Source organism: Haliotis cracherodii, unplaced genomic scaffold, assembly GCF_022045235.1.
Source record: "Haliotis cracherodii isolate W230 unplaced genomic scaffold, xgHalCrac1.p SCAF_9, whole genome shotgun sequence".
Classification (NCBI taxonomy): domain Eukaryota; kingdom Metazoa; phylum Mollusca; class Gastropoda; order Lepetellida; family Haliotidae; genus Haliotis; species Haliotis cracherodii.
This window is the reverse complement of record NW_027266343.1, coordinates 13,163,702-13,176,232: the sequence shown is the minus strand read 5'-3', so window position 1 is coordinate 13,176,232 and position 12,531 is coordinate 13,163,702. Positions and strand designations below refer to the sequence as shown.

The following is a 12,531-nucleotide window of genomic DNA, read 5'->3' as shown; positions in this document are numbered from 1 at the left end:
CCAGCCGTAATCTGTTTATCCATAACGGTATTATATAAATAAAAGCGACAAAATCCCATATTCATAAGAAACCTCTGCTAAGCAATGTTTTGCTTGTTAACTAATTTAATTAATGAAATAAAAATATCTTAAAACCAAATGACTAGATAACCTTATTATGCGCGATTGCATAAAGTAGTTTAATGCTACGAATATTACACCTGTTATAGGACAACATTGTCTACTTTTTGTGTGTGTTGTTTTAAAGATATTGACAATGTTCACAAACAATAAGTACATTTCACATATTGGTATGTCTCATATTACAGACGGTGTACAGACTGTCAGACTATATTTTGGTTAGTCAGACAAAACGCGTATGTGTGTAACAGACATCCAGATTTGTCTGGGAAGTGTTTCAGACGACCTGGTAGAAGAATAAGTTTCCAGGTATTGAGGACCGTGACTGTGATTTATGACATGGGTGTCGTCTTGTTGTCTGGTCAGACTACATTGTGGTTTGAGACACCAGGACACTATAACGTCTAAACCCTCGTTTTGGAGGGGTCAGTTTTGACGCGGTGCTGCTGTCGCCCACTGGGAATAACATCGCCAGACAGCAAACTGTGAACATGCATTTCAATGCATTCGTATTGTATTGTAACGAAATTAAATTCATAGCCCGTGTTATACGTGAACATACGTGTTGTATAAGCTCCCATTATTGATAGGCTATTTTTGAAATCGTTAAACTTGACACGAGGCAATCCCACAAATGATTTCTCCGGCGTATAAACTGACGGGTAAAAGAAAGTATACACCAATGTTTGATGGTGGCTACAAATGAAACAAACAAGAAATAGTTATTCAATGGTGATGTGTTTGAGACAGGTATCATAGTTGTGTTTTGGACCTGAAGTTTGCACTGTTTCGGTGACTGTTTTTAGCCTAATAACGTTTTGATAACGTTTATAAGTCTTTGGTCAGATCCATTTTTCAAATGTATACTTTCTCTTCCCCGGCATTTTATAAGAGAAAACAAATATTTTGATTAAGGTTAGCTATAGGAGACAATTTTCTTTCAAGTCAAAAGATTAACTCATTCATTCCTTTTAACATAATATTTTCAGATCCCGTTATATCGGAAGGTAACGTAGAAAAAAGGGACTTCCGTTATGATATCGCAGACCAAAGTCTGTTAATACGTTAATCCTAGATTATAGATGTATCTGTCCTCTGTGCCTCACATCAAAGTCGGGTGGATCTACCCGTACTACCCCTGCTGGCCAGGATTGGATGGAGACAAAAGTTGGAATTAACATCGTTTATATTTCCGCTTCATCCAACAATACTAGAGAATTAGCATTTTGTTAAGCAACCGATCTAGCGCAATATTTACAGAAACATGTGGCCGATATTCGCTGTTCTTAATCGCCTTAGAAAAACATATTCTTTTGAGGTGAATACCACCTGTGAAGACTTTTAAATGGTTTGTACAAAAAACATTCAAATTGAATCAAACCGCGAAACAATATCCTCTTTCGAAGAATAGTACAATTTCGATCTTTAAACTGATTACTTTTTATTCTTAAAGCATCTTGTCTTTGCAAACAAGATAAAACGATATAATGGTCACCAAACTATTATAATTATTATTACATATAAACCCTCAAGGCCAGATAATAACCAGTCTCGATTATCTGCTGAAACAAATTCCTTTGAGAGTAAAAGGGAAAATAGTGATGAAAATTATAGGAATGGGTTGCCGAAAATCAGCAATGGCACCAGGTGTTCAACGAAAACGTTGAAGTATCAAAGTGTGCGTGTTAATAGTCATTGGTACACCTTTTCATACATTACACAAATGAATTAAAACATCTGTTTTCAAGTTACCCTCTAGAGTATAGCAATTCGCGCGATGCATTCACAAAACAAAAACATATATAAAAGTGTCACAAGACTATGGGTTGCTTGAGGACACGGCCGGTCTGAAATGTGTGACAGTTGTTGATTTCAGTCCATGTGTTTATTTCACTGTTGTGGTTTAATCCTGTTAATTGTGCGAGTTAATCCTTTTAAATCGATATGGACATGTTTATGGTTTTATAGAGATGTTTATTAATGTTCTATTCTTGGGCTTTTCATTTATCATTGTTTACAAACAGTCTGGTGTGGATAGTAATGTCATAAAGTGTACCTCCGTAAACGTGCGATGCTTAATCTACAGAATGCCAAGTGGGAGGAATAAACAGCTTAATAAACAGGAACATAAACTTAAAACAATAACGGACGCCACACATTTGGGGATTATGTTTGCCATGGTTTGATGTTTTATTGGTACAAGTGGTAACGGGCATAGTTTCGGAATGATTCAGATATGGTACTTCACCCTGTTAACTGTTCTGTACAGTTTCAATGGAACCAATCGTTTAGTTTCAGATTTTATTTTAGAACATTGAGGGATCCGACCGTCATTTCACCCAGTTTGACCCAGATTAACACATTAAAACGTAAAAGGTTCGTTATCTTGGTCATCAATGCAAAACAAATGTTTGATATCACTTAATGTCGATGTGAATAGGGTGATGGTGAGTGAATATGGTTTTACGCCGCCTTTAGCAATATTCCAGCAATATCACGGTGGGGGACACCAAAAATGTGCTTCACACATTGTACCCATGTCGGGAATCGAACCCGGGTCTTCGGCGTGACGAGCGAACGCTTTAACCACTAGGCTACCCGACCGCCCCAGAAGAAGACGGAGGAGGGGGGAGGAAGAGAAGGAGGAGGAGAAGAAATTATAAAGTCATATATGCTATCTTTATATATAAAAATGTGGCATGCCTTCATGCTTGTGTAAACAATATTCACTGCCAAAATATTACATAAACGGATAGTAAACAGTAAACAGACAACTAGATAAACTACATAACTACTTCTTACCATAATTACAAAAACAATAAATAAAATGTAGTCCTTATGTTGTCATTGGTGTCAACGTATAAATGAGATGATTTAATAAAATACTACACAAACATGGAGATTTCAATATTGCATGTGACCTTCTATTGACTCAACTTTGTCAATAGAGAACTATGTCGTGTCATGGATGATGTATATTTCTGCTTCCATGTTGTCAAACAATGAGAGTGACAAAACCTATTCCATATTCATAAGAAATATCTTCTAAGGGAAGTGTCGACATGACATAAAGACAAAGTACGAGCATGTAAACCGACGCGCGCCCATGAAATCATAATACTAAACAACAGTAAACAAATGGTAAAGTTTGTTCAGGCTGTGTATTTTAATCTGGCAGCTTACTTAGCAGTTTATCTAAATAAATTTGTTTACATACTTTCTCTAGTGTCAGTGTTGTGGCAATGCAGCAGAGCACGCCATCGTTCAAGTAAACAAACAACAACGCTTGACCCTGACAGAGTAAATATTGCTTCTCTTAACGAGAGATTAATAACCGCCGTGTTGGATTAAGGTAAGTATGCAAACATGAAACTGGATTAAACAGATTTACTGTTTTATGTACACAGTATATGTTTAAAGAAGACTTTGTGATAATATTTTCAACGAATGCAGTGTCCGGATTTGAAGTTAGCAGTACACTGATCGTTTCTTGGGAACAGATTAATCCGCCATGTATATATTGATCAACATTTAAACTTTAATCTATTGTCCGATGTATATTTTATTAAAGATTTAGCCTGAAATGGTGTTATGAAAACAATGCGAAACATACATACCAGTTTTCTAACCATTCGGCTCAAAAACTGACAGTTCTCAAAAGATTTATTGCAAAAAAAAGAAGATAATGTATATATATATATAAATATATATATGTATTTCTAACATACACTATCCTCTTTTTTTGCAATAAATCTTTTTAGAACTCTTTAGAAAGAGAGTCTATGAAAAAGAGACAGGACATATAATATATACATCAACATATAATTTATACATTCTTAAAAATTCATATTAATGAAATTACGCAAAGCAAATGCTTATTAATTTTTTTTAAATTGATCCAACTTCCTCTGCCAAACAAATAACATTTGACGCCTATTTTGTTGCGTGGATAAGGTCCGTGTGTGATAATCTGTGTTTAATATGCCGATAACCTAGGATTAGGGGCAAACACTAACTTTCGTCACCTCCCCAACTCTTATCCTCCCATCAAAGGCCACTTCTTCTACACGAACCCTACCACTAGCTAAGCCCCGTGCAACTCCACACGTCTAGTATAACGGTAGCACATACCTATTGTATGTAACAATACTGAAGAATTAATATTTACTTAATCTAAGTAGGTATCTTTGAACTCTCCGACGTACAGTAGACCTAAGTTGTCTTACGTTGTTGTGTGGCTACTTTTGTGTCACGTGGAGAAGAAATGTAGCGCTGTATATGCAGTTTGGGGATCTGGAGACGACATATTAAATCGTTGACAGGTTAATATTGTTGATTGCACATCATTTCTTCTCCATGAACAAAAGATTTGTCGAAACATGCACTCATATAAGAGTGCATATATATATGTATATGACGTCACAAAGTTTAATTGCACTATGACGTCATACTATGTTAGAGTACACTGTGACGTCAAAACAGCGTAACTGTACTGCTTAAAAAACAAAACAACATATTAAATCGGATATTGCCAGAATTCGTTGTTCAAATGTTCTGTTTCTGACTTCATAGATGTCTAATACTTCATATAACGTATAATGTTTAAAGCTAGGTTACACTCGCTAACGCTACAGGACGGTCGGTTAGCCAAGTGGTTAAAGCGTTCGCTCATCACGCCGAAGACCCGGGTTCGATTCCCGACATGGGTACAATGTGTGAAGCTAATTTCTGGTGTCCCCCGCCGTGATGTTGCTGGAATATTGCTAAAAGCGGCGTAAAATCACTCACTCAATAACGCTACAAGTATAGTCGTTGAAGCGTCATTCAAACCAGGTCCCAACGTCGAAGCTGGGAAGAATGTGGTTAAATTGTAAAGAATGTACCCGGAAAAAAAACTATTTAAAGTGATTCATAAACACATGCTCATGATATAGTGGGAATCGTACAATAGATTCTGCTTTTAGCAGAGATTTCTTATGGTTATAAAATGTTTTTCGTCGCTTTGGTTTAGATAATACATTCAACATTTAAAAATCGCAGTTTTAAAGTTTAGAGTTTGTTGTAGTACTGCAATAACAAATGAAGTCTCCATTATACGTGTAATATTTTTTTTTAATTGCTTTTTTTTGGATAAAATATATCACATTTTTACAGAATATTTTTACCATATTGTGTTTTGTTAGTAATAAAGATAACTGAATGTATTTTTGTCATCACCTGGCATAATGCTGTTACTTTTCCGTCTCATCCGTTTTCGAGACAAAAAATCAGTGTCAAGACTTTCCAGGATCACTTCTAATACAAAGATAAAATATTTAGAAATCCCCAGCGTGTCTGCCAACGACGTAGCCGTCACGTGTGATCTTTGTAATAAGTAAACATTGATGTAAACAAACCCTGAACAATGCATTATAACGAGAGATCAATTGAGGCGTGTTTGTTTCCCAATAACAGTCAGCACTTACAGCCGTGTTATAATACAGTAATGTTTTAAGTTAACCCAAAAAACAAATATTAAACTTAACTGACCATAATATTTTCCGGACGACTTGTTACCGCTTTCAAACTCGTACATTTAATTTTGTATGAAGGTGAAACTTTAAACAATGAATACTGCTAACAATTTTAAATACATTCTCCCTTCCGTGGAATGGTAGGCAAAACAGTTTAAAAGCAATTTAGACAAAATGCATTCATATGAAAATTGCAAAGGGTCTTCACAGACAACTTGTCACAACGGGAGAAAATTAAAAGTAAAACGACAATTATAAAAAAAAGGAATTAGTTACAACTTAAGACATAACATATTACGTAAACTTTCAATATCCGACATTTTTAAAGATCAAGGTAATAAAAGACTTTCGACTACCCAAGCCAACGATACATCTTGTTAGGAAAGAAGCGAAACGGTAGTACACGCGCACCTGTTAATTTAATTATCTTGAAATGCACCCCTTGCTGAGCACGTTTTACAGCGTCCGTTGTTGGTTGATTGATTATCAACTTGTTTATTTAGTTGTCGATTTCAAAGTCCGGGTTGTTTCCTGTAATAAACGTAAACACGTTGATTGCCTCTCCAAATATATAGCTAATGATTCTGTCAAGGGTCTTATGAATATACACTTACATAACAACTATCAATTTTCTAAGATGTTGTGCTTTATTGCATTGTGAAATATACAAGGAAGACGATATTGATTAATGATATGCACGTGTTGCTCACATATTGCACGTGGAACACACCGCCGTCCTTACATGTGACACGTGTATTAATACGATTACGACAACTATGCGATTTGTTGGTAAAAATCTATAGACATCATTCATGACATTATGAATATACATAAAAGTTAAACATAACTTCATAAGGCAAAGACATCAGGTTCTAATTTATGAAAATAAATATACATAAATGACATGCAATGGTTTGATATATTTACTTATTGCATACATGTGTTCTATGTAGACAACTCGATGACGTTATATCGCAGGTTTATAGCTCATTGAACTATATTGTAATACAAACTGCTATTGTGACCCGATCAATGTACTCAAAAGTCGGTTCCAATCTGTACGTTATGAAAACACTCAACTTGTAAGAAACACAAGTTCATCATAAACACACATGAATATGCTCGACACACCTGCCAAAGCTTCCCAATTGACCTCTAAACATAACTAATAGTTTTCAATACATGAAAAACACGATAGGCGGAAGTTTTCCCTCATTTCTAATTTATAACACATCAAAATTAATCTTGTGTGTTTTGCTATATGAAATATCAAAGGTATTTCTTGCTAAAGCTTCCCGAAATGTTTTCTTTTCGCATCTCTCTTTCCAAACGTGTTACAGCTACGATGTAATCAATATAATGTGATTTACTTTAACTTACTCAAATATATACAACCATATTACCTTGTTAAAATGATTGTATGTTGTTATGCTTAACACTTTGACTATTTGTGGTATTTTCTTTAACAAGTTATACGGTTTATATATTTGAAAATATGTATAGATATGGAAAGGGATTTGTGGCTTTCGTTAATACAGCTCATACAAGAAATGTTTTATGGAAACGTTGTTCGTGTATATACAGAAAGTTGGACTTATATTTTATGTCGTGTAAAATACAAACAGCTGGACAACTATCACTGTCCGTACAAGATTTTTGTTGTTAGTATATTACACCTAAAACTGACCACTCCTCACAAGATTTGTAAAAGGTGCCACCATGTCAATGTCAACTGACCATCGACATGGCTGCAACACGTAAACAAAATTCACCCAGTTTCGAAGGTTGGTGTCCTAACTACGTCCGAAAGGGGTCAATCTATGACCTTTTGTCCGAGGGCAGTCTGATGTAAGGTAATTATCGGGGTGCATTAATGTCCGTCCAAACTCTGTCTGGACAATGAGATATGGTCATCCTTCAAGCGGCAGTCAAGTGTGACCGGTGACCAGCATTCACTCAGCTGTGTCGTCTGCTGATTGCTGACCACTGGTCAACAGGCGACAGAAAGGGGCGGCCCATGTCAAGAAGGCGATTACGCTTCGCTGGCTGCTTACGTCATACCGCCAAGGTGAAGGGAACTCATTTGCATATATTCAGCTACACGTCAGCCAATGAAATTGCTGGAAGAAGGGCAGACGACAGAAGGTGTGAAATCGGTGGACTGGTGGCATATAAACCCCCTTGGAGTCGTTGGACAGCATCACTTGCCTTGTGCTTTCATTCGGACAACATCTAGAGTTCTACAGTCAGTGATTCTAGCGATATTCAGGATTATTGGTTCGTCTTGTGACGGTTCTATCGAGGATATCTTACCATTTCGACACAATGTGTGAAGGTGAGTTATTTAGGGAATATAATTACCGTCAAATCTGACATTTTTGCAACAGTCGTAAGAAGTAAATTTACTGTATTTGTGCTGTAGATTACGAGTATATTAAGGGACTTTACTATAAATTGAAAGACTGAAACACGTATCCGTGGTAACGACAAACCGGAAATCGCATGAATTCGATGACTAGTATAATATTTCGATCATAAAAAATTGTTCGTACTATCATCACCACAAGGAAAGCTTACTTTCAGCGAGTCACGAGCAAATGCGAACAATAGCGCCCGCTTGGGCAATCGACGAAAGCTTGCTGGGGTTTATAGATACACCATAAGCTGATTTAGGGCTCGACATACTGAACTTAGGAAGGATGTGTGTATAAGTATATAAGTCTGGCATAAGGCTTAGGGTTGTATTGTTTGGGACTATCAATTTCGTCTTATATCGTGCATTATCGGCCACGGTCACTACATACGGATGTTTAGGTCATTTTGTGATTATACAGCAAATCCTGCTTTACCTGAGGTTAGTGAACTCGCTTCAAGCCCCCTGATTAGGTAACATAAACATGTTTATCTTTACACGGAGGTCAGGTATGTAGCGGGAAAGGGTCAAATCCTTAGGGTCAGTGTTTGGTTTGATTTCAAGTTTAATTTAGCCTCGGGTCTGTGTGCGTTCTGTTGTTATGAACAGGAAGATTGTTCAGGGTAAACCTTAGGGGAACGACCTTAGATTGATAGGTTCAGATGTAATATTACGCCTTGCTCTACATTTAGAAAATCTAGTAGTGAGGTCACTTGTTTTATTTGAGAACACAAAAATCGTACTTTCCTAGTACTTTCTAAAATCTAGTCGACCTTCCTTAAATCCCGAGGTCATCATAAATCTGTTGCTTGATAGGTTAATTAGAATTCTTTTGTATTCATTCTTGAATAGATTAGCAACAGATTAGCTAATTACCGTAGCCGTATAGAAGATCAAATGCTCCGTGCCCCAGTGACTAGACGGTGTATTGAACCTTAGGCGCATCCTGTTCATTGAAGGTACATCTCCATGGCTTATGCACCAGTAACAATCGTCTACGCCAGACTGAATGAATCTCGCACCGTCAGTTTTCGCTGTTGAGCTGTCCCTCCGGCAGAGCAACCGTAGTGTCTTCGCCAGTTTTCGTTACACTCCGGGTACTAGCCGTGGGGTAGGGACTAACCAGATTTGCTATTGAGAAGGGCTCTTCAGGGCGCAAGCCTCTCCAAACACTAGCCGGATAGGGGACAAATATTGTTGCGTCTTTCTCTCGGGGTCAGTCTGTGTTAACACGACCTGGGACCACTTCCTGTCGTCTGTCACCTCCATTGTTGTCAACTGTCGTCTGCTCATAGTCTTGTCTTTGTCGTCTTCACATCAATATCTTTGTCGTCTGCAAACTAAGCGCAGGTGGCTCGCGGCCATTACCCTGAACGGAGGTGTACGTTTACACCTCCTTCTATGCAGTCGGAATTTGATAGATTTATTTCTGGCATTGGGTAACATCGGTGAATTTTCTTCAGCTTCTCGTATCAACATGATGCTGGACTTCGACGACTGCGAGATGGAGGCAGCCGACATCTTCCTCAACAGTCCCGGCTCGGGGACGTCTGGCTACATCAGCATCGACGATGACACCAGTCACAGTCTTGGTGATTTCAGCAAGGTACTTAATTTCACACTTGATGGATCACTTTCACCATCAATGTCCGGATTTCCTGAGCGTTACAAAAGCATTTCCATTCTCAGTCTTGCAAAATGACCCGATCTAGTAGTAAAGATCTCTTGAAAGGTGTGTTCATTCTGTGACGACTCAATAGCATTGAAAGTGTATAACACTCTTGGTCGTAAATTGTGCTTGTTGACGTAATCCCATCTAATGCCTGGCAAGAAAACAACGTGAATAGCTATTGTACTCAACAACCTTCACAAACGAGAGTCCGTGCGCGAACTACCTGTCAACGAGATTTACTATTACAAGCCTGATATTTATGACGCTACGTCGACGCTGTCGAAAAGGCCATATTTTCATGTTGCTGTTATTTTTCAGTCCGAGGAAATGGACTTTGGCCTGTGCCCCTTGGAGTCACTGCCCAACCAGTCACTCACGCAGAACGGCAGGGACTTCTCCATCAGAACCCCACTACGACGATGCAACTCCCTTGACATGAGGAAGAAGTTGTTCCAGAGCCAGAACACCTCCCCCTACGACGCAGAATGTCGTCCCGCACGCAGACCCACCAAGATGAGGAGGCTTAGATTGTCGGGCGAAGAGAACGCCATTCCCGAGGTAAATCAGATAGCTTTATATCTTAAATAAAATCAACACGACAGTCATCTATGGGTATTCGTGTATTTCGACCTTAAATATCAGTCTCAACTCCCGAGCTCATTTGAGAAAGGTATCTCCTCCCAATTGGACAAATTAATGAGGCAAAGCGAGCTTAAAATGTGTAATTTTCTAGCCACTGTTTGAAAGGTGGATATCAAAGGCTTGCGTCTCGTGTTGGGTATCAAAGAAACCACCCGCAGTATTCACAGAAATCACGCACCCCTGTCCTTATTTCCATAGCTCGTTACCATAGGAGCTCGGTAGGAGCCCCGGGATGTAGCCATCAATCCCCAACTGTTTGAACCAACTCAGCCATTTCATCCTAAAATCGCCACAAATTCCAGCCTCTTACGTAAGCCCCGGACTTACGACTGAGGTCAGATATAGCCCGACGTGTTTCGGATAACGCAGTCGACCCAGGTCTAATGTTCTCTGTTTTGTTCCAGCAGGTGCCCTCTCCCGCACCCCCTTCTCATGAACAGCTCAGGATCCAGGCAGCAGTTGAACGTCTGGAGAGTGCTGAACTTATTGCTGATGGAAGCAAGGTATTTATTGCTAATGATTGCTACTGCAATACAATCTGTCTGGGAGATAAATATATCATTGCCCTTTCCTAAATTTACTACTGTTCAGTGGACCATCCTTAACTCCATCCTTTCATGTAATATATTTTCAAATATACATTGTTTATTATTTTTGGTTTCAGACATACGCCCTGCCTCTTCAGCAAGGAAAACACAAGGATCTCAAAGCTGTGTCCCCATCCACAATTGCCCACCTCATCTGTGGCCACTACGCCGACACCGTCGACGAGTACGCCATCATCGACTGCAGATACCCTTACGAGTACGAAGGAGGTCACATCACTGTAAGTACCACAAACAATTCAAACAAAGATTCAATTGACGTCAACTTCTAACGTGTTTTTTTCTTTGAGAACGTTGTTTAACATTCCTGGTTGATCCTTCTAAATCCCATTACGCAAGTCTGGCCATAAATCGTTCGCCGTCCTGTAACGATCCTATTGTTGGTTACCCAACTGATGTTATCCTGACCTCAAGTCACGGTTATCTCCCTTCTCCTCCCGCAGGGTGCTGTCAACATGTACACGTATGACCAGATCAACGAACTCCTGGAGGAGACAACAAAGATGGGCCCGTCCAACAAACGCCGTGTCCTCGTCTTCCACTGCGAGTTCTCATCCAAGAGAGGCCCTTCTCTGTAAGTATTGAGGTCATAGTCATCCATAGTCTTAAAATGGTAAATTAAATGTTATAAAAATACGATTTCCTGACGGAGAAACTCCCACGTGTGTACACGTGTCTCGCTGATATTGCCCCTGTAAAACCTCACCCCATTGATCAGTTTCTTATGATGCATTATTTTCTTCCAGATTGCGTTTTCTTCGCTCTCAAGACCGTAATATGAACTCTGAGCACTACCCAAAGCTGTTCTACCCAGAAATCTACATATTGGAGGGAGGTTACAAGGCTTACTTCGAGCAACACCAGGTATGCATCCGTTCAGTGATCATAATACAATGAAATGTTTTTCACATGCAAAGAACGATTAAACGATGACAAACGAATTCAAATAAAAAATGTCGGTTATCAGGTGTTGAGCTTCATTTATGCTAATGACTAATGACTTTTCTTCCCCAGAACCTGTGCGAACCTCACACCTACACCCCAATGTTGCACGAGGACTACTCCTCCGACCTACGTCACTTCCGCACCAAGGCCAAGTCCTGGACCGCCGGCGAGAAGAAACGAACACGTTGTCTCCGCTTCTAGGCACAATCCATTGTTATTGTTTTTACCATTGTTGACTATTTATAAATATGTAAATATATGTGTGAGAGAAAGCGAGACGGATGAATTGTTTTATACATAGTGTATATACAACGTAATATATGAAGGGATAAATTATCTAATTTATTTTAAAGCTATGTATGATCGGAAAACATTTTAAATGTTTTAACTTAAACCCTTGTGGGGATCGAAAACCAAAAAAGATTGCAATTCATGTTTTAATGCAAGGTGATGCTTGATATGCATCTAAGTTTCTGTGAAACCGATGCCGAGGAGCAAAATATTGTATTGACGTTTGTAATGCAGGTTAATGCTTGAAGTGTAAGTGATCCCTTTGAAATCCCACAAATGTCTGTACAGCTATGTATATTTATGCTATGTCCACGGACTTGAACCGATTGA

The 12,531-nt window shown here is 38.7% G+C and overlaps 1 protein-coding gene across 1 annotated transcript; it reads left to right on the top strand.

Annotated features, from left to right (window-relative positions):
* The first annotated feature begins 7,958 nt into the window (after positions 1 to 7,958).
* Positions 7,959 to 12,111, top strand: LOC139453384 (M-phase inducer phosphatase-like). The gene is made up of 8 exons (XM_071235066.1): positions 7,959 to 7,968; positions 9,510 to 9,652; positions 10,037 to 10,276; positions 10,765 to 10,863; positions 11,025 to 11,186; positions 11,409 to 11,539; positions 11,712 to 11,829; positions 11,980 to 12,111. The coding sequence occupies exons 1-8, from the start codon at positions 7,959 to 7,961 to the stop codon at positions 12,109 to 12,111; spliced, it is 1,035 nt and encodes a 344-aa protein (XP_071091167.1).
* Positions 12,112 to 12,531: the final 420 nt, after the last annotated feature.

Coding starts and splice junctions, on each gene's coding strand:
- LOC139453384 (XM_071235066.1), top strand. Junction 10,277..10,764: donor AAGAGAACGCCATTCCCGAG/GTAAATCAGATA, acceptor GTTTTGTTCCAG/CAGGTGCCCTCTCCCGCACC. Junction 11,830..11,979: donor CTTACTTCGAGCAACACCAG/GTATGCATCCGT, acceptor TTTCTTCCCCAG/AACCTGTGCGAACCTCACAC.